Source organism: Sclerotinia sclerotiorum, genomic scaffold (assembly GCF_000146945.2).
Source record: "Sclerotinia sclerotiorum 1980 UF-70 scaffold_16 genomic scaffold, whole genome shotgun sequence".
In the NCBI taxonomy this organism is placed as follows: domain Eukaryota; kingdom Fungi; phylum Ascomycota; class Leotiomycetes; order Helotiales; family Sclerotiniaceae; genus Sclerotinia; species Sclerotinia sclerotiorum.
In genome coordinates this window covers 781,313-807,541 of record NW_001820820.1, presented here as the reverse complement: position 1 = coordinate 807,541, position 26,229 = coordinate 781,313, and the positions used below count along the sequence as shown (strand labels likewise).

At 40.6% G+C, this 26,229-nt stretch overlaps 10 protein-coding genes across 10 annotated transcripts; 5 read left to right on the top strand and 5 right to left on the bottom strand.

The window, feature by feature from the left end:
* Positions 1-608: 608 nt before the first annotated feature.
* SS1G_10844 (predicted protein) lies at positions 609-2,718 on the top strand (the record flags this gene model as incomplete). The annotated part of the gene is made up of 6 exons (XM_001588347.1): positions 609-874; positions 1,107-1,181; positions 1,504-1,559; positions 1,814-1,918; positions 2,194-2,258; positions 2,542-2,718. 6 exons carry the CDS (start codon positions 609-611, stop codon positions 2,716-2,718), a joined length of 744 nt encoding a protein of 247 aa, XP_001588397.1.
* Positions 2,719-3,143: 425 nt separating this feature from the next.
* SS1G_10843 (predicted protein) lies at positions 3,144-3,995 on the bottom strand (the record flags this gene model as incomplete). The annotated part of the gene is made up of 1 exon (XM_001588346.1): positions 3,144-3,995. One exon carries the CDS (start codon positions 3,993-3,995, stop codon positions 3,144-3,146), a length of 852 nt encoding a protein of 283 aa, XP_001588396.1.
* A 1,112-nt stretch (positions 3,996-5,107) lies between these two features.
* On the top strand, positions 5,108-8,623 carry SS1G_10842 (hypothetical protein; the record flags this gene model as incomplete). The annotated part of the gene is made up of 9 exons (XM_001588345.1): positions 5,108-5,241; positions 5,291-5,339; positions 5,387-5,430; positions 5,477-5,605; positions 5,785-5,950; positions 6,001-6,217; positions 6,299-6,571; positions 6,623-6,786; positions 6,845-8,623. The coding sequence occupies 9 exons, from the start codon at positions 5,108-5,110 to the stop codon at positions 8,621-8,623; spliced, it is 2,955 nt and encodes a 984-aa protein (XP_001588395.1).
* Positions 8,624-9,941: 1,318 nt separating this feature from the next.
* Positions 9,942-10,366, bottom strand: SS1G_10841 (predicted protein; the record flags this gene model as incomplete). The annotated part of the gene is made up of 2 exons (XM_001588344.1): positions 9,942-10,051; positions 10,132-10,366. The coding sequence occupies 2 exons, from the start codon at positions 10,364-10,366 to the stop codon at positions 9,942-9,944; spliced, it is 345 nt and encodes a 114-aa protein (XP_001588394.1).
* Positions 10,367-10,966: 600 nt separating this feature from the next.
* Positions 10,967-13,295, bottom strand: SS1G_10840 (predicted protein; the record flags this gene model as incomplete). Its single annotated transcript, XM_001588343.1, has 3 exons — positions 10,967-12,834; positions 12,877-12,901; positions 12,969-13,295. 3 exons carry the CDS (start codon positions 13,293-13,295, stop codon positions 10,967-10,969), a joined length of 2,220 nt encoding a protein of 739 aa, XP_001588393.1.
* Positions 13,296-13,967: 672 nt separating this feature from the next.
* Positions 13,968-14,273, top strand: SS1G_10839 (predicted protein; the record flags this gene model as incomplete). The annotated part of the gene is made up of 1 exon (XM_001588342.1): positions 13,968-14,273. One exon carries the CDS (start codon positions 13,968-13,970, stop codon positions 14,271-14,273), a length of 306 nt encoding a protein of 101 aa, XP_001588392.1.
* Positions 14,274-16,471: 2,198 nt separating this feature from the next.
* SS1G_10838 (predicted protein) lies at positions 16,472-17,482 on the top strand (the record flags this gene model as incomplete). The annotated part of the gene is made up of 3 exons (XM_001588341.1): positions 16,472-16,647; positions 17,078-17,129; positions 17,450-17,482. 3 exons carry the CDS (start codon positions 16,472-16,474, stop codon positions 17,480-17,482), a joined length of 261 nt encoding a protein of 86 aa, XP_001588391.1.
* Positions 17,483-20,050: 2,568 nt separating this feature from the next.
* On the bottom strand, positions 20,051-20,272 carry SS1G_10837 (predicted protein; the record flags this gene model as incomplete). The annotated part of the gene is made up of 1 exon (XM_001588340.1): positions 20,051-20,272. One exon carries the CDS (start codon positions 20,270-20,272, stop codon positions 20,051-20,053), a length of 222 nt encoding a protein of 73 aa, XP_001588390.1.
* Positions 20,273-21,053: 781 nt separating this feature from the next.
* Positions 21,054-21,761, top strand: SS1G_10836 (predicted protein; the record flags this gene model as incomplete). The annotated part of the gene is made up of 3 exons (XM_001588339.1): positions 21,054-21,242; positions 21,373-21,455; positions 21,512-21,761. The coding sequence occupies 3 exons, from the start codon at positions 21,054-21,056 to the stop codon at positions 21,759-21,761; spliced, it is 522 nt and encodes a 173-aa protein (XP_001588389.1).
* A 2,332-nt stretch (positions 21,762-24,093) lies between these two features.
* Positions 24,094-26,195, bottom strand: SS1G_10835 (predicted protein; the record flags this gene model as incomplete). Its single annotated transcript, XM_001588338.1, has 2 exons — positions 24,094-24,974; positions 25,028-26,195. 2 exons carry the CDS (start codon positions 26,193-26,195, stop codon positions 24,094-24,096), a joined length of 2,049 nt encoding a protein of 682 aa, XP_001588388.1.
* Positions 26,196-26,229: the final 34 nt, after the last annotated feature.

Here is a 26,229-nt window from a genome sequence, read left to right as displayed (position 1 = left end):
TATGAATACTTAGACTAATTATTCGCTTGTTAAGAGTCTCATATCCAGATGTGTGATGTTAACCTTATCTAGCTAGTTAGGTATCTAGAGGCATATATTTCCTTACAAACGAAATTTAGGGATTGCTTATAGTGATTTTATATAACAATAGTTACTCCTACTCTACTATTTTATGAAAATTCACATTTTTGTTATAACATTCCAAAAAATCCGATAATATAGACATTAAACCTCTTTCCTCTTTCCTCTCCCTATCCCCTCCCCTTCCCCCACACCCTCACTTCAAGCTCCCTACCTTCGAACCCCAAAACCACCAAAACCATCCCTCTCATTCATCCATTCACCCCCTCCCAAGCACCCTCTCTCAACTCCCCTCCAATTCCACCAGTCTACTATTAACCCTAAAAACCCAATTTCTTTTCTGCGCATCATAATACATTTTCTCACCTCCTGCTCCCTCACCTCCAAGTCCCTCCCCTCCAATTCCCTCATTTCTAATCCTCCCATTTCCTCCCCTTCCATTTTCCCACCTATACCAAAATTTGTTACTATTCCTCACCAAACCCAATTCTTTCAGTTTAATTTTTTGATAGCGATGGAGTAAGTAAATGGAGATTAGGGAGAGGAGGAGGAGACAGATGCAGAGTATTGTTGTGGAGAGGAGTGTGGCTGTGTTTTTTGACTTGGAGGATAGAGGGGAGGGATTTTGGGGGAGGGGGTTGGAGGTGAGTGTTGGATGTGGTGAGGGAGTTGTGGTTGATGTTGAGGTTGTGATTGGAGCTGATTTTGAGATTGCGACGGGTAATGTGGTTGGGGATATTGCAGTGAATGTGGAGGTGGGCGTGAATGGAGGTAAAGAGATGGGCTGGTGCATGTTAGTATGATTTGAGGTATGGAAAGTATGATAAGTTGGTGGCTTACTGTATTTGTGAAGGTAGATGGTACATTGGATTGAATAGAAATTGATAAGTTTTCTGAAGAACTCTCGACAGAAGTTGGTATCACAAATGAAGAAGTCGATGTAGTCTCCGGATTTCCATCTGTTTGTGTCCTCGCAAGCGTAGGCGATGAAGAAGTAATAATAACATTAGGTTGATCCAACACAGTCGTCTCCTGTTGCCGACCGATCGTGCTAGACGTCGTAGTTTGAACCACTTGTGCAGCACCAGCAGTAGTTGTAGGTGAGTCCACAACAACAAGTTGATTTGCGCTTGAATTCCCAAATACAAAAGGTTTTCCAATGAATGTCAGACCATTCTTATCAACTTTATTTGGCGATTCGTATAGATTTACTACGTATGTACCGTCAGGTATGGATGTTGATGGTAACCACATGAAGGAACCTCCATTAATACGAGCTCATATGATAGTTAGTATACAGTATGAAAAGACAATGTGGCTGAAAAGAAGATAGCATACTAGCAATATTCTGAACAAATGCGAATTCATTTCCAGAACTATCCGCATCGTTCAATGTAAGATTTTTTAACCCCGCATCACTAGTACCACTCCAAGCTATAGTGAACTTTTTCCCTCGTATAGGGTTCCAGTTTTTGGTGGTAAAATCTGCATTTACTAGATTCACAAGCAAGCAAATATGAATCGTACTAAATGGACAAACACACAATAGAGGTAAAGGGACTTTCATCGTTATGAGAAGGAAACTTTCCCAGACATGACGAACAAGTGAAGCATGAGAGGGAAGATCCAAGAACAGAAGATGATCGCAACAGTACTTGGGTTTTCATAAAGTCATGTAAGACTTACAAATTCTATTTTGATTTCTGTATGATAATTGCTAACGTTCATGTAGCACAAGAAAAATATGTAGTGGCATCGGAGGGGCCCAAATCCCTCTATTCAATTAGACTTTGGAACTGCCATAGTTTCGTCGTAGAAATCTATGTGAGAAAAAGTCGTAAGATTACCATCTACTAGAACAGACCCAACAATCACAAACAAGATACTAGGAATACGCATAAATACCTTCTTCCCGCAGCATCACCCAACAACAAAATCCGGCAGAGCACACAGACATAAAGCAACGTCGTACCATTAAAGTTAACCCTGCCATCCGATAACGTCTCAGACAAGTAGCTCTGAGTATCAGAACACTAATGCATAGATGAAACTTGAGACTTTCAAAGTTTTGACACTATTGTTCGTCCTAACTGCTGTTATCGATTGTTTCAGAGATTTTTGCTTTAACTGCTTCTGGTTCGGGAAGCGACTGCGCCACTGAAGATATACGTGAGGTTGTATTGCACCTCCTCCCATGCGCGTTAGATCTGAGCTTGATTACATGTCACCACTTGAAATGACATTTTCGCTTTTGCCATACCAGAAATTCAGAATCGATTCAGATCAAATCAAATGAACATTCTCAAAAGAAGGTTTCTTCTCAGCGATGTTAAAGAATAGCAATAGGGTGACATTCTCTTTTTATGAAGGACACCTCGAATCCCCCTTTTCCCCGATACATTTTCAGAGATGAAGGATGGATGGTGAAGAAATTCCTGACATAATTGTCATATGCATCAGTCTGAAATTAATGCGGTTGGCATAATGCGGGGTAGATTGCAATGTGAAGGTTTCACAGCTGGTGTCTACAATGAAAGCAAGGGCGCTATACTCCGCCACCAATTTTTCCAATTCAGTATTATACAAGTTAGGGATTCACATCAGCCAACTGGAGACTTTAAAGCTTTATTATATTAAAGATTAAATTCATTAATCCAAACTCATCTCATTGAGGACATAGCCAAGAATGCTACCACCAAAAAACTAAATTATTGCTTTATAGATCTGAAAATTAGACCGATCCCTCCGCTGGGTAGCATATCCTACAAATCAACGTAATATCCCATCGAATACAGCGAGCAGCACCAAATAGCCGTTCCAAACCCAGGCAATCCATGCCTACCCATGTGTGATATTCTCCCTGATAATGAAGACAAAATGAATCATCTAATCCAGATGAATATCCCTAAAGCGTACCACAATTCAAATCTAATCCATTGAACCAAAATCCGTATCTCAAGCATTATCACCTAACCAAACCCCGAAAACCTAGCTTCCCTTCCCTTCATACATGATCATCATTCAAATCAGTCAATCTGACGGAACTTGTATCACACGTCTCATCAATGCCTCTTTCCTACTTCTTCATATGCAGGTGGCGGATCTCTTGTTTCGCCTGGAATTGTGAGTTCATCCTCCCCTGGAACCACAATCCTTACTCTTGATGTATTTGCTCTTGGACTCTCATATATGTGGCCAGGCGCAGATGATGAACGGCCTCGAGTTGGCGCACCAGGTCTCAGCATTGACTCGGGCAATTTCTCGGGCGGATATGCATATGGTTCATTTGCAAAAGTTGGGTGGAGAGAGTGCGAGGATGATTTGTAAGAAGGCTGAGGGTGATGAGCGGAAGGGGGAGACGTGGTGATGATAGGTGGGCTGTTCGTGCGATGTTGTGGAGGCGGAGGAGGAATCCATTGTGTTGACGGTGCGCCAATAGGTGGATGTCCTGATTTTTGAGAGTGCGAGTATGACTTATGTCCCGATGGCGGCGCATAATAGCCTTTTCCTGGCGGCGAGTTGCTATACCTCAAATCCTCTCTACTTCTCCTCTTATCATCTCTACTTTCCCTCTTGTCATCTCTGCGCTCATCCCTTCGATCATCTCGCTCTCTATTGTCATGTTTGTATTTACTTTCGGATGAGTATCTACCTCTGTGTCTGTGCTCCTTACTCCTTTCCCTCCCTCTTTCCCTACCCTTATCCCTATCATGTGCGTGATAATGCTCTCTCTCATGTGAATGTCTTCGTCTTCGATGCGAAGGACCGGCGCGATCGGAAGAATAAATGCGATAAGACTGTTCTTCGAGGTTCAAAGCTTCAATTTCGAGACGCTGCTTCTCCTCTTTGTGTTTAAGATGTTGTTTTAAAAGGTAGCCTGCCGCGAGGACTTCAAGGCCGCCGAGTAGAACCATATTGATAATTTCTCTTTCAATATCCAAGTCCTACTTCTAAATTCTGAAGAGTGTTTGCGCGGGTTTCCTGGTACTTTACTTGGTTAATGTATTCCGTAGTCAGTATTTAAAGAAACGTTATTGATATAGCATAAGGAGTGAGTGATAGTTGAGTCACAGAGATACAACATCATCGCTCGCAATGATAAGTCAGTCAGGCGGCACCCAGCCCAGCCCAGCCTCTCACTCAGCTCAGCTGATGAACTTTTCGAGATATTCCATTACATCAGAATTCTGAGAACTTTCGTCCCAAGTTCGGGCCAAGACTGCAAGGTGGCACAAATCGGTTGTGGCTGCCGAATAGAGGCTGTGCTTCTTCCTAATTACATCATCCAAATCGCCAAGTGAATCATGTGACGCGGAAGATTATTGAACTTCTCCGAGGAGAATTTAGATTAATAGCCATGTGATATTCGAGGCAATCTCATACAAGTCGATGGAAAACATGAGTTCCATGACAAAAATGTCTTTCAAGGTTTCAATGGTTCCATATCATTCTTTAAATCTTTGGGCAATGCCCTCAAAAGGATTTAGCTGCTTTTTCTGAATCTTTTCATCCGAGATACCTCGGCCTCACCTAGCACTGGGGCAAGTGGTACATTATCGGTATCACTCCTCTAGTTCATCTCAACGGAGCAATATGTTTTACATTTTCTGCACCCGAAATTCTACTCTGGTCCTTGCCATGCCTGTCAGACTACATCAACTTATACCCGGACCAATATACTCGAGTACATTGCCGCCCGGTGGAAAGTTCCCCGAGTTATGTTTGCAGAAAAAGAATCCTAAACTTCTTTTGCTCAAGATCATAATTTAAACTCTACAATTAGCCAAAGACCGAGAACGTTTTTTAGCTCCACTCTGACTTCAAATCTTGATGAATCCACAGTGATTGTCTCTCTGATTGCTGGAAATCCAGCATCTTCAGAGCCGTCAAAATGCGGGGATGCATCGGCAAGAACATCATGCATGAGCACAAGCTTTGTTTCCCAAATGATGCTATTTTCAGAACGCTATATAAGAAATAACTCTGGCAGTGTAATTCATGTACTTTGCTACCACAGAGTGATATCATGAGGTTGCTAAACATTTTCACGACTTTGTGTCTCCTACTTTGGAGCGGAGCTGCTACAAATGATGGCTTGACCGATGTTGTAGAATGGGATCCATATAGTTTGACTATCAATGGTGATAGGGTCTTCATTTAGTGAGATTTTCTAAAATGATCATTGGATTTTTGCTAACCTCTACTTAAGCTCTGCTGAGTTCCACTACCAGCGCATGCCTGTCCCAGAGCTATGGCTTGTAAGTTTCTTATCCCCCAATTCGTGCAGAAATCTTATGGCAATTAGGACATTTTTCAAAAATTCCGAGCAAATGGCTTCAATACAATTAGGTAGGCTCTCAATACTGCCTGGTTTGGATTTTCTAACATAGTATAGCGTATATTTCTTCTGGTCTTATCATGAGGCCTCCAAAGGATCATTCGACTTCGAAACATCAGGCAAGAATGTTCAAAGAGTTCTTGATTATGCAAAGGAAGCTGGAATCTATGTCATTGCTCGAGCCGGGTATGCTTAAATGGTTTACTAAAAGTTCTTGTCCCCAATGCACACTTCCCAAAACAAAAGCACATGATGGTGTTTTCTTGTACACATACTTTTGCTACTTATTAAAGCTTGACTCTTGGACCTTCTTCTCTCCCCAAAAATCGTCCTAGATGGGCAATACTGACTATTCGATTTTATAGACCATATTGCAATGCTGAAACCTCTGCTGGAGGTCTTGCATTGTGGGGTTCTGATGGGAGTATGGGGACGTTAAGAACAAATAACGCCGCATACTATCAATCTTGGCAACCATGGATCAAGGAGATTGGAGCGATTCTGGCAAAAAACCAAGTTACTAACGGAGGAGTAAGATTCATGACGGACAAGTTCTTAATGCATACTAACTTTTCTTGTAGCCCGTCATCCTCAATCAAGTTGAGAACGAACTTCAAGAAACAGTTCACTCAGCTACTAACACTTTAGTTCTTTATATGGAGCAACTTGAAACTGCTTTTCGGGCTGCTGGAATTACTGTCCCTTTCAGCCATAATGAAAAGGGTCAGCGGAGTCAGTCATGGAGTACCGACTATGAAAACGTCGGTGGTGCTGTGAATGTTTACGGACTAGATTCCTGTAAGTACATCCTGATGCTACGTTTTGATTTGGTTGTCAATCTTAAATTTTCTCTCCTCGTACTGAAGCTAATATCTCTAGACCCCGGTGGTTTGTCATGTACGAATTCTAACTCTGGTTTCTCTGTTGTTCGCAATTATTATCAGTGGTTTTCAAATTACTCTTACACGCAGCCATCATACTTTCCGGAATTCGAAGGTGGTTACTTTACCCCCTGGGGCGGTAGCTTTTACGATGAATGTCAATCGGAGCTTGATCCTTCGTTTCCAGATGTTTACTATAAGAACAACATTGGGCAAAGAACAACTCTTATGAGCTTATACATGGCATGGGGTGGTACGAACTGGGGTCACTGTAAGTATTCACTGGTTTCGTCAAAGAAGTTGGAACTAATTCTTTGTGTAGCTGCTGCTCCAGTGGTCTATACATCGTACGATTACGCGGCTCCCTTGAGGGAAACTCGTCAGATTCGAGACAAACTATCACAGACCAAGCTTATTGGTCTTTTCACGAGAGTTTCTACCGATTTGCTCAAGACAGATATGATTGGCAACGGCACTGGGCATAGCGTAAGTATCCTTACAGACATGTAGAAACGTAAACATAAACAAAGCTGACACGTAGTAGGTATCTTCAACTGGCATTTGGTCATGGGTTTTACGAAATCCCGATACTCAAGCCGGATTTACTGTTGTTCAACAAGCGAGTTCTGGCTCAAGAGCGTCGGTGACTTTTGACGTATACCTGAATACCTCTCTGGGTGCTGTGACTGCTTCTGATGTTAACCTAAACGGTCGCCAAAGCAAAATTCTCGTTACAGACTATAATTTTGGAAATCACACTCTCCTTTATGCATCATCCGACATCCTCACATATGGTACTTTCGACGTTGATGTTCTGGTTTTCTACCTCGAACAGGGACAAATTGGTCAATTCGCTTTGAAGACAACCTCAAAATTGACCTATCAAGTTTATGGAAATTCAGTCTTCGCTGCAAATTCAAGTTCTACTTCGACTTCACAAACGTTCACTTACACCCAAGGAGCTGGGCAAACAGTAGTCCAATTCTCTGATGGAGCTTTGGTATACTTACTTGACCAGCCATCTGCATGGAAGTTCTGGGCGCCACCAACTACATCAAATCCTCAGGTCAAGCCCAATGAACAAATATTTGTGTTGGGGCCATACCTCGTACGAAATGCATCTATATCTTCCGGGGTCGCCCAGATCTTTGGTGACAATGACAACGCCACAACTATTGAAGTTTACGCCGGAAGCTCATTAACTAGTATTGTGTGGAATGGAGTTTCACTTTCAGCAACGAAGACCAAATATGGTTCATACTCGGCATCGCTTCCAGGTACTGAAAGCAGAGTCATCTCATTACCATCATTAACAAACTGGGAATCTGCAAATTCTCTCCCGGAGAAGGAAACATCCTATGACGACTCAAAATGGACTGTCTGCAACAAGACAACTACACTAAGTCCCATAGCACCTTTAACTCTTCCCGTACTATTTTCAAGCGACTACGGCTTTTACACAGGACAAAAGATCTATCGTGGGTACTTCGACGGTCTCACTTACACATCAATCAATATCACCTGCTCTGGAGGTTTGGCTTTTGGTTGGAGCGCTTGGCTAAATGGTGTACTCATCGGCGGAAATACTGGCGTCGCCACTGCCACCACTACCAATGCGGTCCTTGATCTCACAAATTTTACCTCAGTCATCAAGTCCGAAAACAACCTCGTCACAGTCGTAGTAGACTACCACGGTCACGATGAAACCTCCACAGCAAAAGGAGTCGAAAATCCCCGTGGTATCCTCGGCGCATTTCTCGTCCCTAAACCTTCCGCATCTACTGGATTCAAGCTCTGGAAAATCCAAGGAAATGCAGGAGGTTCTGCAAATATCGATCCAGTAAGAGGACCTATGAACGAGGGTGGATTTTACGGTGAACGTGTCGGCTGGCATCTTCCCTCTTCCCCATCCCTTCCTTCTGACTCCACTCCCCTCATCGGTCTCAACACCTCAGGAATATCTTTCTACACTACAAACTTCACTCTTGCCCTTGATTCCGACCTTGATGTTCCTCTCGGAATTAAGCTTTCGGCTCCAGCTGGTACCATCGCACGTGTTATGTTTTGGATCAACGGTTATCAATATGGTAAATATGTACCGCACATAGGTCCTCAAACTGTCTTTCCTATACCACCTGGTATTATTAATAATCAAGGAAGTAATAAATTGGCGTTGAGTTTGTGGGCGATGACGGATGCAGGAGCGAGGTTGACGGATGTGGAATTGGTTAGTTATGGGGTTTACGAGAGTGGCTTTGGATTTGATAGGGATTGGAGTTATTTGCAACCTGGTTGGGATGAGGGGAGGTTGGCTTATGCTTAGGTATGAGGTTGATGGGGTAAGACGGTGAGGCGATATGGATCGTTGTTGACGTAGATGCAGCTCTTGTGGGAAATATTCTGTTGTTAAAATTAAAAACTGCATCTTAATCTCTCCTCACTGTTACATTGTTCTTGATTATTCTTCATGGCTGAAACAGAATGGAAGTGAATTAGAGTATAGGAGCACAATGTAGACGGGGAATGCTACCCGCGTTTACTATCCCGGTCAGTCAAAAATCCCTATAAACCATTCCGAGGACGAGCAGTCCTTCCTCAACTTGCTCGAAGTACCAAGTTAACATTCAAATACATGTATTGAATTGTTTCACCTTTTATGCCTCGGAATTGACAAACTCAACATGCACACTAGGCCAGTTATGATGTAAGCCACGTGATAAATATATCGTAAGGTCATGGTGGCGAGGTCAATTTCCTGACGAGCGCAGCCAGGAATTCTCGAGTCTTTTCACAAAAATAATATAACCAATTCAAAGTATTCTGTCATTATGAGTATCTATCATATTTTCCATTAACCAAAGTCCCTGAGAATTTGCTATCTATTTATCTTCCAACACAAGCACAAGCATAAGCATGCAATCGACGTCGTTTGCACCGGCCAGATATTGGTAACTTTATAAACATCAGGACAACGCATGCATCCAGAAGTTTTCATACACAGAGATTTTCAAAAGAATGAGACGCGTTGATTTTTGCACAAATTGATATAGAGTCCCTTCACGGGTATGGAAGATTAAATTGATAGGTCTTCGTGATTAGGCATAGTTTGGGAAGATCTAAAGCGGAGCTCAATGTTTCTTGATCTGGCATTGATTGATTGATTGATTAAATTAACGTCTACACTGAGTCTATGACTATCTAAGACGGCTAGGAGCTTTGTAGGCTTCTAACAATAGTAAATGGAGGGTGGCTGGCCTTATTCGACCGTAGCTAATACAGGTTGGGGAGATTGAAAGCCTCAATCTTCTAATGTTTGAATGGGGGAAGTGAAAACTAATACTAGGGAACCAAGCCCGCTTCTTGATCTGGCATCTACGCGCGAGGAAACTTGAATCAGATAACTACATATCTGTTCTAATGTTAGCAATGCTTGCCATAAAGCTTTGGAGCTCGCTGCTTCGCAAGGATGGAAAGATGAGGTTCCTTTGGGGTGTGCTTTAACAGAGCAGGAATGATGCTCCATTGTATTGTTGAGTGCCCTCTCGATCAAGAGGATGCATACGTATATGGATGTATCCTGTCTGACGTGGCTTGAGATCTTGAGACTAGCTTTATGATTTTGGTTAATCGTAGATGGGTCGTCAATCACGATGACGCTGTTTTAAGAGACATTTTTCCAGGTCACTTAGAAGACATTTCCAACAATGAAGATCTCGACTTGGTGCCTTGGCTCTGACAACAGTCAACCGGACTGAGCTTGCCGTTAGCAGAGGTACAATATCAGCCTTCGAACTTCATTCACTAAATGCTTCGATTGATCACCTAATATACATGAAGAGGCGGAAGCTGCGTATAACAGAAGCACTGCAATGGATGGTGAGATATTTAGTTCACGATAATGGTGTGCATCAGAGCCATGGATACTGAAGAGAAAATGCCAGTAATTGGGGCCCACCAATCTCCCAGCTGCTAAGTGGCACAGAGGCCACAAAATTCCTGTGAGGAATGTACTTGCGCGTAATGTTGATCCTTCATGAAAAATATTGGTGGGATTATGATGATTCATTTTGCTTCTATCATGGATTCACCAGGTTCTTGGGAGACCTCAACGCGGAATTGATGAAATGCACACAGTAGTATGCATATCCATCGACATTTGTCACTTGGACTGCAAAGATAGATCAAGAAGTCTTCTTGGATCTTTCTTTTTGAGAGACACGGCTAAATATACTAAATCGATGAAGGCAGTATCCGTACGAAAATTTATTTGAAATTTCGAAAAAGTCTCGCTTCATTGTAATCTTACATCTACTATTTCAAAATAAGTCTTCTGCATCCACGTCAAGGCATCTGAAGCTGATATGGGTACAACAGTCAGTCCTGAGGGGTAGCAGTTAGACCTTTAAAATAGTATACACAAGTGCCCACCATTCTCTTCTCGAACCTTGTATTGGTATTCCATACCAGCCCACAGTTAATCAATATCGATATCTAGAAAATACCAAAATCCCTTCCTCAAGCCAACTCAGTTTCATCTATCACCATCGCTCCGCATACAAGTGGGTTGAAGCCTCCTAATTTACACTCCTTGCCTTCATCAATCTTGTTCGTCGTTTGACGAGCCTCCATTTACGTCTGATTGTGTTCTATCTGATGGATTTTCCTCCTACTCCTCCTCCACTTCCTCCACTTCTTCCTCTGCTTCCTCTTCTTCTTCTCCTTCCTCTTTTTCTTCCTCCTCATCCCCTATCTCCGCATCTTCCAATTGCGATCCATTATCCTCATATCTCCACTTACTCTTCCTTTGTATGAACTCCCTCGTCAACTCCTCATCCACATCCGCCTTCTTCACCCACTCTGGTTTCAAATCAGTCGTATAATCAACCAAATAAAAATCACCATCCTCAAACAATATCTTCTCTGCCTTCTTCTCTTTCGCCAATTTCTTTCCATCCTTAGTCTTCGATTGCATATCCCAAACCTCTTTTTTCTTCTGCCAATCATCTCTCAATGATTTATCTGCTTCACTTTTCAGTTGCCAGGTGGGTGCCCATGGGTCTTTCCATTCGATGAGATAACATTGTCTCCATGCATCGGCATGTTTGCGCGTTCCGAATGCGATGACGCCTTTGTAATCCCATACCTTCTCTCCATTTTCCAGTTCTGGTATAGGCTTCCGTTTGAGTTTGAGTTTGGGGTCGGACTTGGGTTGAATGGATTGGCATCCCATCGTAGAGTATTCATCGTAGAGAGGATGATGTGGTTCCGTGCTTCTTAAATGCGGATTGGACTCGCGAGGATTGATTTTATCATTACCATGAGTTCCTTTGTCCACAGCCTTTCTTTTAGGAGGCATTGTGTCTACCCTGGCTAATGGTTCTTTTTCGATGAGCTGCCATTCTTCGGGAACCATATTAATAGCCTCCTGACTTTTATTGTTCGAAGAACTTCCTTTTGCAATTTTCTGGGAATCATCATAGTTTCTCGATGTTCGATTTCGGATAGGTCGTCTGCTCTTCGAGTCATCCATCGGAATCTTATTCGCTGCAGGAATCGGTTTCATATGCCCATGATTTGCGGCTTCCCCATCTTCTTCCGGAATCCACTCCATATCTTCATCATCTACAACCATCAAAAAACGCCAAATAAGATTGAGAGTCGACCCAAAATCTCCTTTGCTTTGAACCGAAGACTTTCGAAACTTAGCTGGGCGTATGTTCGAAGGAATCACACTCGAGTTTTCACCATCGAAATTAGGACGTGGTACAACTCGCTTTTTTGTAGCCACGGCGGGGATATCAGAGCCAGCGCTCAGACTACCTTCAGAACTATATCCATCACGAGATGCAGCTGTAGCTGTATTGAAATTTTGGCTGCTGTCAACACCAGATTTTTCAGAGCTCATAGCAAAATCCTGAAATGATCTAGCTTGCGACGATAGTCTTGAATCTTTCGATAAATCTCCTTGCGATGACCTCGAACCAAAAGTCCCCGCTCTGGTAATTCTTGCTCTAGAATTAATTTTTCGGATATAGTTTCTTGAATCCTGTCTCCGAGGGATTTTGCTAGACGTTTTCGCTGGTGATGATTGTTGCGAAGAGGTTGGCTGTGTTGTTTGGGCATCTACTACTATTGTATCTTCAGAGATTTCTTCCATTTTCATCACTTTGCTATTCCTGTGTTCTCGACGAAGCTCCCGAATATCTCTTTTTGTCTCGTTCGAGTGTCGAACATTCAGGTTCCAACCAAGCAGATCTCTTTCACTTGTTTTGTCACTTGGTGTTGAAGTTTCGTTTCCCATGGAACCACTATGTAGCTTAATAAATGGATCTTCTTGTGCTCGCTCGAAAGTTTTGTGGTCGAAAGAATTAGGATCTTCCTGAATATTGTTAAAGATGAAAGATGGAGGTGACGAGGGTATTCTCCCGGTTTTTTCCACTATGTTGATGTCGTTCTTTTCGTTCCTGGTTTTGGATACGTTATTTGTGTTTGTCGTGGCAGTAATGGGAGATGTTCGTGGATAATTATGTGTACCTGGAAGTGTTAGTCATTCCTCCTTCCACGTCATTGATTCACCACCATCCATGTCATCCTCCTTCATCTCGATGATAATTTTAAAAGTGAGTCAGTCAACATCACACCATTCCCAACTTCTTACCTCACCTTACCTCGCCTTCCACTTTCTTTGCCGATGCCAATCCGAAAAATTCAAACTCATGGAAAAGCTCACCAGGAATAACCCCCGCAACCAAATACGCCTTTCCCCTCAACTCATTCCCTCGCCCATTTCCTTCCCCCTCTTTCCCTCTCCCCTGCCCATACCTCCCCCTAGTAATCATACACAATTTACTATCCCTCCTCAACAACTCCTCCATACAAAACACCACACTTCCTCCGCTAGTTGGTGCAGCAGAGGCTCTCCTGAACAAATCACCCTCCACAGGAAATATCTGCACTCCATCAAATCTCTTCCCTTCCTCCAACGCATCCTCCATATTATCCCACAAACTAACCCCTGAAGCCTTCCTCTCATTCCAAACCCCAGGTACAAAAATCGAAGAGGATGAAACTCCACGCTCGGAGAAATGCCCTCGTACTATCCTTAATATTTGCTTCGCGGAAGTAGGAAGAGGTGTGTATGTGTTTTTTGCTGACCAGCCGTGTTCAGGGGCATTATAAATTGGTTTTTGTATGTGTCCTCGATTGTTGAATTTGGTATCTGTTGCTTGAAGGGAAGTAGTGGAAATAATTGAGTTATTGCTGTAGGATTGCGGGAGATCGGATATATCTCTCCAGTTCTCATCTCGATGAAGTCGATAGAAGGTATCTGGAAAGTTTTCAGGGGCCAGGGAATAGGGGTATCGATAGCCGGGTTTGACTTGATTTGTTAGAGATTGCTCCGGTAATAGGTGGGCGTGTTGCTGTGTAATATGTCCTGAGGATGTGGAGGATTTGCTCGTTTTCGCGTTTATACTTCTTGTATGTCTCCGAGTGTTTCTTTGGGCATGGGTATTCATAGCTTGCACGAAGGTGTGGAGAGTAGTAGAATTATCACTGTCCCAATGAACATCCCTTCTCCGACCCCTCCACCCAAACCCAAAACACCCCTTAGACTTAACTCCAGGAAAACGCCACTTGCAATTAAACTTCAGCGGACGAAATCTAAAATGCGTTTTTTTTCGTCGAAGAAAGCGCCCGAATCGTCGCTTAATATCAAGTCTCCTCTTTCCCCTCGTTTTGGTCGCACCACCGAACATTCCTCGTTTAAACTTTATTGTTGGAAACTTTCCTTTGAGATTTTTGAGCCGAAGTTTTCGGCGGACGTTGATGTTGAGCTTGAGCGTGAGGTTAGAGGTATTTTCTCTGGGTTTTTGGTTTACGTTTCGGGATTGGAATTGAGATGGGAATTGGAATTGATGGCGACGTTTGCGGAGGCAGGGAATGTGCATTTTGGTATTGGAGTAGGGGTTTGAGGTTTGATGGTGGTAAATATGGATGTGGTGTATGGATATGGATGTGATTTGTTTTAGGCAAACTTTTGAATCGGATATGCTGAGTTTGTTTTCTCAAATGAAAATCAGCGTTGGTATGTTTAATTCTCGAAAATCTTCAGGGACTTATGGATAATTTTCCTCACGAGATCTTGGAATCAGAAATACTGCACGAGAAATAGAGGATGGGAAAAGAAGAAGTTATTGAGAAAATCCATCTATCTATCCACTCATTCATTCATTCATCAGAAACTCACACCTCCTCTTCAGAAAAAGGATCAGAATAAATCCATAACATCTTATTCTAGCATTCTCTTTCTTCTCTTGTGTTTCCTTTTCAATTTCCCGTTCTTACTTTTCTTCTCTTCTTTTTTGATGTTTCCTTTCTGTTCCTTTCCTTTCCTGTCCTTTCGTTTTATTTCACTTCGCTTCTTCTGTGCAGAATTCGAAACATTGGATTTGGAATGTCAAACATCACCACAACAAGGTCATACGGCACCAAAATACACCACAATAGTACAAGACATCCAACAAACTTTTTGTTTCTTCAAACTAACTAGCTGGTTTACTGGCTTTTTGATCAGCAGGTCAGAGGCTAGAGGATGAAACAAATATATAAACGAAAGAGAACTTCTCTGATTTCCCTCCTTTTTCTTGTCATTTCTTTCCTTTCCCTTCCCTTTCTCATCAAATTATTCATTCTCTTATCCCCATCCCTCACCCCCTGAGTCCCAAAATCTCAAATCTCAAATCTCAAACCCCAAAACTCTACAATTCCGTTACAATAAATCCGTAGTAATTTACTTATCTCCATCTATTTCTGCTCATTGTATAAAACTCAGATATAATCTTACTACAGAAATACATGAATAAATAAAAACCACCAACTCCAACTTCAAAATTCCAACTCATTCTCACAACATCACAACCTCACCTAGAAAAGTATCATCTCAGAAGAAAATCATGAACTAGACAAATCTTTATTTCTATATCCTTATTCTCTTTCACTTACTTCCGCCCCTCTATTTACTTATCTACTTATTCATTCCATCTTCTTATATGATATATACTATATATACACGCTGTGTATAGATGCTGTATATAGATGCTGTATACTGTACAGTGTAACCTATACACAACTTAAATCCAATCTTCCACCCTCATTCCTTGTAATCATAATAGTTTTGAGTACGAGTACTTTTCATACAAATCCAAAATCCAAATCCAAACACATACCCCTATTCACTACCCGCCTATGGAAAGTATCAGAACTAAACAAGTCAATCGATTCAAATGAGTATAATGACCAAAATAGCACATCTTCTATACCGATAATCTCCAATCTTTCCGCTTCCGAACTTTTCGGTTTTGTATAATATTCTTTATTCTTATATAATCTTGCATATTCCTCTCACCATACTCATCTCGACCTCCCAAACCTCCTACGTTTCTCCCTATTACAATCACAATCTCAATACTCCCTCGAACTTCACATACAAACAACAGCATCTATCTCCTCCCTCAAAGATTCCTCTTCAAAAACCCCCAAAACCTTCTACAAGCAAAAGAAATCTCCTGCTTCTCCTACATCTCCTCCTTCTCCTCCTTCTCCTCCTTCTCCTCCTTCTCCTCCTTCTCCTCCTTCTCCTCCTCCTCCTTTTTCTTCTTTTATTTTATTTTATAAATATTAATTATCTGAATCCAACTATAAAATTCCCCAAAAACAATATCTTTTCAATTACAGGCTATTAATATACAAGAAACATATTCGATTCAAGATTATTGGTTTGGGTTTGTAGAATTTAAAGTTGGGGATTTGGTGGCTGTGGATGGCGGTTTTGAGTTTGTGAGGAAAAGGGGAAGGAGAAGGAGGTTGATAGGGAGAAAGTGGATGGAAAAGATAGAAAGAATAGAAAGGATAGAGAAGAGAAAAGGAATAAAACATATCCCATTATACCTAGAAAAAACCGAACTTCAAACAAATATCAAGAAGCGAGATAGCAGAGCTCACAACCGCACAGTATCCATACAGCTCGACAGCCGAGAATCCCCTTCCTCGATAAGGAAGAATAGGTTTATTAAGACTATGTTGTCGGAATAATAGCTTGTTCTCTGAAATTTAATTCTATGATAGTATTTTCGAGAATTTCGGGAATTTCGGGTTGATAAATGTGGGAAGTATGAGAAAGAGTAAAAGCGAAAGAAAGTGGAAGAAAGGGTGGGAGTTTGAGATTTATGAGGATGTTGATGGGGATTTTGTCAAGAGGGAGGATGTTTTATCTGCGGAGATAAAAGAAATCAGAAAAATCAGAGAAATCAAAGGGATAAGTGACATGAGGTGGTTTGTGGGAGAGGGGTAAGCGAGGAGAGTAGAGGATCTATAGGGGGAAGAATGAAGAGAATGAGGGGATTGGGGGGAATAGGGTAGTGTTGACCTCCTGGGATCTTGGCAGCATATGCATATATATTGCATGATGCATATAAGGAGCAAACAAAACTCAACTTTTAATTCATTCTTTCCTTTTTGGTATACTGTTTGTTTGCTTTCAATGTTTTGATTTCAAAGCACTTTAATTCCGAAGGCTGAATACCTAACCTTATTCCTTCATTTTTTGAATATATACTCGCAGCTTAACTGCTTAGCTAGAGAATCAATCAATACAATCTGATGCTCTTTCTGGTCTCAAGAAACCCAATAGTTAGTTACGAGATCAACTGAGAGGGTGATGGAAATATAAGGGGTGATACGACCAAGAGAATGAGAAGGATGGAGTTAATAAGGATAGGATAAGTGGTGTGAGTGAAGACAGGGAAGATAATGAGAATAGGGAGGAGAATGTAAGTAGCACGAAGAGATTGGAGATAGCGAGGAGAATAATAATAGCCATAGAGATAGCTATATCCTATACCTCAAGTCCAAACAACTCTACATCTCAACTCAGACAATAGAGATTCCCTCGAGAACCAGAAAACAATCTTTAATCCATCCAACCCCACACTCCCCCCCAAGAAATCCCCTCATCCCAGTTGTCCAAACCCCTCCTCTATCCCTAAGGAATACATCACCGAAACCCATCCTATTCATTTCCTTTTATCAAAAACGACTCCTCCTCCTCCGCCTCCACATTCATCTATAACATCTCACAACAAAAATATAGACGACGAAGGCCAAATTGGCAGAGGAGATATAAAGGAAAAGAAAGAAGAGGAATAAGAAAAAGAAAAACAGAAAAGGACAAGGAACAAGCCAAAAAAAAAAAGGAAATAGAGCTAAGGAAAAACATACCCGGATTACTTACCCTCGAGAAATTTACTTAACAGCAAGAAGGGTGTTGGTGATCTGGGGATGAAGGAGATGAAGTTCAGGGTAAGAATAATAATGATAATAGGAATTAAGAGGAAGTAAAGGAATTAGCCAGATTTTTGATATATAGAGGAGGGATGAATTGACTAATATGAAGTATATTCTCCTAACGGGTTTATGAATTTTGAGAATTAGAGTAGATAGAATATAAGTAGGGAGGGAAGGTTTAATTGGAACTCTTAATGTTTTTTGAAGTTATTATACTCATCTTTTTGATAATGAAAGAATATACAGTATAAATGATAATATCTAGGTATGGATAGTAGTTGGGTCGGATTGTGTTGGTTGAATTCTGACTTAATTACTTACATTATAAGGAAGATATTCAAAAATCAATGGATTGAATTCTAATCAATTCTGGGATCACCTAGGTTAATATCTAGAGAATCTGATAGATATTATGACATGATTTGATCTTGACTTTCTACTCAGATCAACAAAAGCTAGTAAATTTGTTATTTTCTCATGGGCTAATCCAGTATAATTATCAAAGATAATACAACAAAAGTTAAACAAGTATCACGAACCGGGATATCCTATAATTATCCCAAATCCCATAAACCGAATGAATCTTGAACAAGATCCAGCGATCTCAAAAAGTAAAGAGAAAAACAAACGATTTCGGAAGTAAGAACTTACTATGACCGAGAAGAGGAAGATAGACATTGTAAGAATATCTAATAAGTGAATACATTTATTAGATGGTGGATCTAGATTCCATCAGTGATGTAATTAATTGGAAAAGTATAAATAAAGTAAAGCACTTGCTCTATATAGATCTAGAATATCTTCTATCTAATCACTAAGATAAAAAGAGAGAGAAGAGAAAGAATAACTAATAGAAAATATAGAAGAAAAAAGCCTAGCTGAACCTATCATCGATATACCCCTTACTCAACACATCACTTTGTAAAGTTCTTGTAGTCTTACTACGTTACAATGACAATAACAAACTTTCACAATAAGATAGATATCTCATTCCGAACAGGTGGCAGGCAGAGACGGAATAGCAATACCACCAGCACCAGCATTTCAAAAGATCATCACTTGTCTATACAATATACAATATACAGACTAAACATTCGGAAGCAAGAAATGACTCGTAGTATCCATATATCTATCATATCCGAAGCTTTTTCGCAAAAGTACGAGGTATCAATCAATCAATCACTTGAACATTCATTATTACAGACCCCCAATGTTCCGAATGGACATTGTTTGTTTTCTTTTTAACGGGATCGGAATAAATATAATATATTTGACTATCTATATGATGGGTTTTCTCCCTACTACTATTGAATACCTATCTAGTAGGTAAGATACCAAAATTTCCCAGTCCTTTTTTCCCCGCTGAAACTAGATAATCATGGACTCCATACCTAGGTAACCTTATGCATGTAAGATCTTAAGTTATAATTACCGATACCATAGCGATGTGCAGGTACAACCAATCATAATGATAATCCAGATCAACCAAACCATCACCAAAAAAAAAAAAAAAAAAAAAAAAAAAAAACAATTTCGAGACTATAGACTATATCCCTCTCTCTCTGTCTCGGGATATTTTAAAGATTGAATTTCCTAATGTCTAATTATGATGAATACAAGTAAATTTCACGATTAAGAGAATTGAGAATTGAAGATTGAAGATGCATCTAGATTCTAGAAGTGTTGGGGATAGCTATTATATACTGCTCTCGAATACTTGAGTATCCTGTACAAGATTCAAATTTGGCAGTCAGTTAGTCCCTTGCTGATTTGATTGATTTCCACCATCACCCCGGATTTTTGTGCTCGTGATGGGATGGATGGATGGATGGGATCCGGGATGGTTGCTGTGATTTGTAGGTACTGGGTAGGTAGGTATCTGTTGTGCGACGATTACTCTGTACGGAGTATGGAAGATGTTGGTTGGTGGGGAAATTGATAATATAAACATAATGGGATTTAGCGAAAAGAACTTTATTATTATTCTTATTATCCTTTATAATTACAATGATTATTTTTATAAAAGAGATGTTATTATTATTCAAATTCATAAAAGCCCAAAAGAATAAAAATAAAAAGAATTTAGCCAAGTAATTCTTAATACTTGTATAGGCAACACCGAGATATTTAATCATTTAATGGCCAGGAAGTTTGGAACCAGACTGACTTATCCGGAAAAGAAAGTATTTCTCCACCCACTCCTAAACTCTGGGACATTGATTTTCTTGGTGAGTGGGGATGAGTTGGCAAGCTAGCGAGCCATCCCATCCCATCCCATCCATCGATCGATAACTAGAAATCTATTTCTTCGATGGATTTTTCTCCTTATTTCTTCCGGCTTTTATCCTGCTGACTGTTTTGGAGGATGGATTGATACGGTAGGGTTATTGATTTGGTTTGGTACTCCTTAGCGCTTTTCTAGTTGCCGGTAGAAGTGCTCTGTGAGATTACCCCTGACGCTACTGTGCTGCGTATGACCGAAGAAAAGCTTCCCGACTGTAATAAGCATAAGCCACTTGACGGAGTATAACTTCACAACTTCAATATCTATTAGAAGAATAAGGGGAAATTGACATTTCTTTTCGGATGAAAGTATAAAATTCTTTAAACCAATAGCATAAACGTTCATCATGTATAATCTTATCCGTCTTGGCCATGAGATTAGGTATGATGTATTTATGTAAGTGAATTATTCTCTTGTCAGTTGTTCATCAGGGGAAATGCTTGTGAATCCGATGAAATATGATCAGATTCTAATCATCATTTTCTTGTCTTTCTCTTCTCTTCATCCATCATAGGGGATTATTCTACCTATCTAACGTTCTTTCTTTTACTTTCTTCTTTCACCCACCCACTCCCTCTTAGTGAGTATTGCCAAGTAAATACCCTAAATTATAACAGTTTGTCTGATCTTTGGGAAATCAATGAATGGATCCTAATTCCCGGTTATGATCGACATCGTATCTTAAATAGTCTTGTCCGTAAATTAATCGTCGCTTTGATCCAATCACATTTCATCTGTACCTGCATCTTTTAGATATAATCTAAGCTCAATACGATGTTAGTCGATTCTCAAAATGGACAGAGCACTTTAACGTACCTTCCTCTGCAGTTGCATGGTCTAGACGTGGGTAATGATCCACTTTCACGGCACTCGGTATAAGATCCGCAATCATCCCAAAGTCATCATAATCTCTTCTTTCTTCACCCTCTCTCACTCCAAATCACTTTCACTTTCTAATCCTTTTGCTTCACTGCAGTAATACCCGACTTTTGGTCAATTACATTCGTTCGTCGTACAGACAAATCAACTTCAAAAACTACAACAACACCTCTACAACTCTACCCGTCCAATCTATCAACTCGATTACTTTAAACTACATAATAAATTCCAATCTAAATCCTTCAATATGCAATTCTCAACCGTCGCTATCATCTCTGCTCTCGCAGCATCCGTCGCAGCAACCGGAAACTCAAGTGCCCCAGCAAATGCTACAATGCCTGTTGTCTGGGTTACTGATGTTGTTACTGCTTTCACCACCGTCTGCCCAATGGCTACCACTCTCTCTTTCAATGGTGTAACTTACACTGCCACCGAGGTAATTATCTCCATACGAAACATCAAAAAGGGTAGTTCGTGTGGTCGATTCACAGAAGAAACCACACGACTACGACATTCTGGATTTCAAGATTGAGTTACTGAAGTACATGAACTAATATCGTTCACAGAGTGAGACTGTCACCATTACCAACTGCCCATGTACAGTTTCCAAGCCAGTTTACACCACCTCTTCCGTCATCTGCAACGACTGGTATGTATCCATAAATTCAAAGCCAAACCAGAGCGAACAAAACTAACATTTCTTAGCACTGCTGCTCCAACTGCCCCAGCCAGCTCTGCACCAGTCAGCTCCGGCCCAGCCTACGGTAACAGCACTGCTCCAGCACCAACCACCCCCGTTACCGGTGCAGGATCCGTCGGAACCAGCTCCCCATCCGAACCATCCGCTACCCCATCCGGACCCCTCACCATCAACACCAACAACGGAAACCGTGTCATGGCATTCTCCGGTGCCAGCATTGCTGGTTTCCTCGCTGCTGCTGCTTTCATCTTGTAAGCTTTTTGAAATGAAAAGCAATCCCAATGCATCTCTTTTCCCACATATTCACGAACACACGAAGATATTTCTTCCGAGATATATAATCTAGTTCATGGCGTACATTTGGGATCAAACAAAAAATGCATTGTGGAAATGAGGAGGAAGGGTTAGGGAAATGTAAAGATTTATTAGACAGTGCGAATCAATGGGTACAAATATAGTTCAAATTGATTTAATGTGGGGAGGGGGGAGGAAAGGGAGGGGGATTCAAATACTCATGACGATGGTGTTTTACTTTACACTTTATTATATATATGTGAGATAGGAAGGAAAGCAAGTACAGGAATGGAAAGGAAGTAAAGGAATGGAATGGAATAGTTCTTGTTTTTTTTAATTCATGATGAAATTTTATCTTCTTCTTGTGAGAGCTTGTGAGAGGAGAGAGAATGGAATATACATATTATAAGATTACTGTATTATCGTCTCATATTTCTTTCTAATAAGTAATTGATTGTATTATATAATTTTAATGTTTTATATCTTTATCTTCATCTTGCATATACTTTATACTATATACATCTCGCACTTCACAACTTACAACTTATAATCTACACATTTCATCACTTATACTTCATTGCTCGCCCTTTACCTCTTATATTTTCACCTCTCATCCTTTATATTTCACAACTTACACTTTACATCTCATATCATACACTTCACATCTCATATCATGCACTTCACACAGTGACACCATTCAAATTTACCAAAAAGAAAACCCTGAAAAAATCCCTGAAAAACTTACACATTTTCAAGTTCTAATACAAACTTAAATAATATTCAATAACACTATTTTCAATATCTGTTAAAAGGAATGACCTTACACAGGGAATAGTGGGAAGCTGATAGGGCAGAACTGAGGCTATATTGGCCTTTTACATGAATCACCCATTTTCTTAGTTCTGTTACAACGGCTATCTTCTATGCCGCGTCACATGACTAAACCAAGGTAACGTGATTAAAGTCACGTTATGGACCGCTGAGGAACGCTGGCTGTCCAAGACCGCGCAGCGGTCCTGACTAGCCATAGGCATGAAGGTCTATATAATCAAGATGGATTTCCTTTGTATAGAGCTTCGTGCTCAAGATCAATCATTTAGTATACTCTACTATTAGTTACGAATTGCATATCATTATTGTCATTACTTTAAGTCCCTGCTTGACGCCTAGTTATAAACCTACTTCGAGAGCCTAGAGCACTTCCACGTGATCTAGACGGCAAACCTCGTAACAAGTTCTACGGAAGTGCAAAGCTCTCCTACAGAGAGCTTCTCAATCTAGTCCTAATAGGACTAGTGCCCTGTGCACGTGCTACGCAGGAACCATTCACTTTAACAATATCCAATAAAATCATTACCAATTAAAAAATTTTCAAATATATTAAGCTTTATTCAAGCTTATAAAAAGATATTAATTAAAAAAATTTCAAATATTGAAAAAATAAATATAGTACGGATTCAAAAAAAAAAAGATGAAAAAATTATTGACTTTGATGTTGGTTTCGCTGAGTGTGTGGTGGGTAGAGTAGAGTGTGACGGAAAAGTCGTAAACGGAGTCAATTCAATTACTTAGAATCTAAAACTAAAGAACTAAGAAGATTCTAAGTAAGAAGGTCTTTATATACAGGGCTAGTGCACGTGAGCCACTAGTGGGATAACAACCGTCACGTAACATAGAGTAGATTGTAGAATTCTGTTAAAGTGAATGGTTCCTGCGTAGCACGTGCACAGGGCACTAGTCCTGTTAGGACTAGATTGAGAAGCTCTCTTACAGAGAGCTTCGCACTTCCGTAGAACTTAGAAGAGAGATTAACCAACTAGACCAATATTACCTCAGTTCTGCCCTATCAGCTTCCCACTATTCCCTGTGTGAGGTCATTCCTTTTAACAAATTCTTGTATTTTCTTGCTCTTGTTATTGTTATTGTATGTTGGATGAATGCTATGTTATGTTTATATTAATGTTTATGTTAATGTTAATGTGGGAGAAGGTATAGTATAGTATAGTGTATATATGATCTGATACTCTTCTTGATAATCTTACAATACGATGGGTGGAGTTAAGTAAAGTAAATCCACAGCTGGAAATTTGGCACAATAATTCTTCCATCATACAGTACAAGGCACAGTGGAGTGGTGTGAAGCTTAAAATAAACACCACTAATACACAGTGACTGCGAGTTACAACCGGGTAAATTCTTAACTTTTCCCCCAGAACATGCTCTTCAGTACTCTATTCTACTCTAAACCTTCCACCTGATTATTGTACATTAAAATTCTAAGTAACCTCCAATCCTATACAAGTTCTTCCTCAAAAGCAGCAGTGAGATCAGCTTCTAATTCCGCTTCAAGGTCAGCATTAAAAGCAGCATCAAAATCAGCTTCCATAGAATCTTCAAAGCCGATCTCTGCTTCAGCTGCTGGGGTATTATCAGGGCTTCCTCCTAATTGATCTGTTCCGACTTCCTTCTCATTATCATCATCTAAAACAATAGTCTCTATTTGCTTTGGTGCTTGCATCCATGCCTTAGATGCCGTTCCGAGTGCTACTCTTAAGGTATCCCGTGTTTCCTTAGTATTATTCAAGGGTAAGTGATTCCGAGTCTTCTTCTTGGTAAGTGGTGGTAATGAAGCCCATCTGGAACTCGAATCTTGTTGAAGATCTTTTCCAGCAGCAGTAAGACTAGGTAATGACTGGCGACGATTCGAATCAACGAATAACAGAGGAGTAACTGCTGGTTTATCGGTCATATCTCTTGTACGCTTCAATGACTGCGTATTTTCTGACATGGCGGGACCATCTTTTTCAAAGTTCCATGATGAAATAGCTGCATCATCATCGAGGTATTTTCGACTTAGCTCATGTGTCTTTGTTTTGCATTTGGAACATCTTTCTCGTCTTCTCCAAACCTTTGCCAGTAAATAGAATTCCTTCTGAATGTGATTGCATAGTTGACCATTTTTATTATAATTTAGACATACCCAAGAACGATCGTGTTTAGGATCTGTTCTGAGCTGTGTAAGAAGACCCATTGCTCTAGTCTGTAAAGCTTCTTGAGCTGTTGCATTATCTTGATATTCGGTGATTGTTTTTTTCAAAGCATTTTCTTTAAGCGCAGCTTGACGTCTTTCGTTGAGCATCTTTTGCTTCAATTCTTCTACTTCAATACTTCGTGCTGTCAAATATGTTAGTAAGTGCTCAAAATTGAGTTAATTATGATGAACTTACCAGGAAAGATAATGTTGAAAGCTTGTCTAAGTTCCGCATCCATCTTAATCTTGTTCTCAAACTTTTCCATGACTTCTCTAAGCTGAGGTTTAATCGAACTCCTATCTAAAACTGGCGAGGATTGTTGAAGGTCTGTATTAGAGGTTGGTGGAGTTGGGAGACAGAGTCTCGTGGCGTGTCCTGTAGGTTGTTGGCTAGCTTGAACTGAGCCTTCTGAGACAGATGCAGGTTGTTGGTTGACCGGTGGTTGAAGTGGCGTAAAACCAGGATTTTGTTCGGGAAGAAATTCAGTAAATGATTGCCGCTGTTTATGTGAATGTTGAGGTGAAAATTGATGACCAGAGACATTCGAGTCAACTTGCATTTGCGGACTTTGCAAGATGGTGGGCCCTAGAGGAATGCCAGCAACTCCACAAGGTTGTTGCTGAAGCATTTGTTGAGATTCTGGTATAGAAACAAGGTGAGTTGATGAAGCAGTTTGAAAGATTTCTGGAGTAGTGATTGCGACTGTAGATGATTCCGAAAGGTGGATATTAAGTGAAGAAACCGGACTGATGATTGGTATGGTTCCAAGGTTTGTACCCTGACCATTGAATGGTGTGTTTGGGAGGTCAATGTTAGAATTTTTCAATCCAGATGGTGGTTCCTGAGAAAGAAGTGATTTTTGTCCAGTCGGATGCTGAGTAATTTGGCTTGTGACCTTAGGGGTAGTGTTCGACGACGAGTTTGGCTCTGCTATCTTTTGATTTGGCATGGCCTGTGGGGAGAAAATGGACAAGGATTCATTGATTGGACTGACAGCTTCTAGAGTCCTTGTTGCAGATGAAGAACTTTTAGTTGAATCGGAATTGAACTTTCGTCTCTTGGCTACTTGTGGTTCGACATAATCCACAGGGCATTTTGGGCCGCTGGCGAACAAATCTTCGATATTACCAGTGTGTTGGAAGTTCTCTGCATCTTTCACCAAGTTGTTTCGGTAGTTATAATCTTCCATAGAGAAAGAATCCCACCATGTATCATCATCTTGGAAGCCAGAAGAATTCTGGTTATCGCACTGCTCAAAGGAAGGAGGTGTAAGTCCAATGAGCAAAGAATTTTCAGGAGCATAATTACCTCCAATTCTATCAAATTCATTCCGAACCACAGCCATTTCAGGTACGTTCTCCATCTTGAGATATCTTGAGGTCTCTTCGATGTAATGT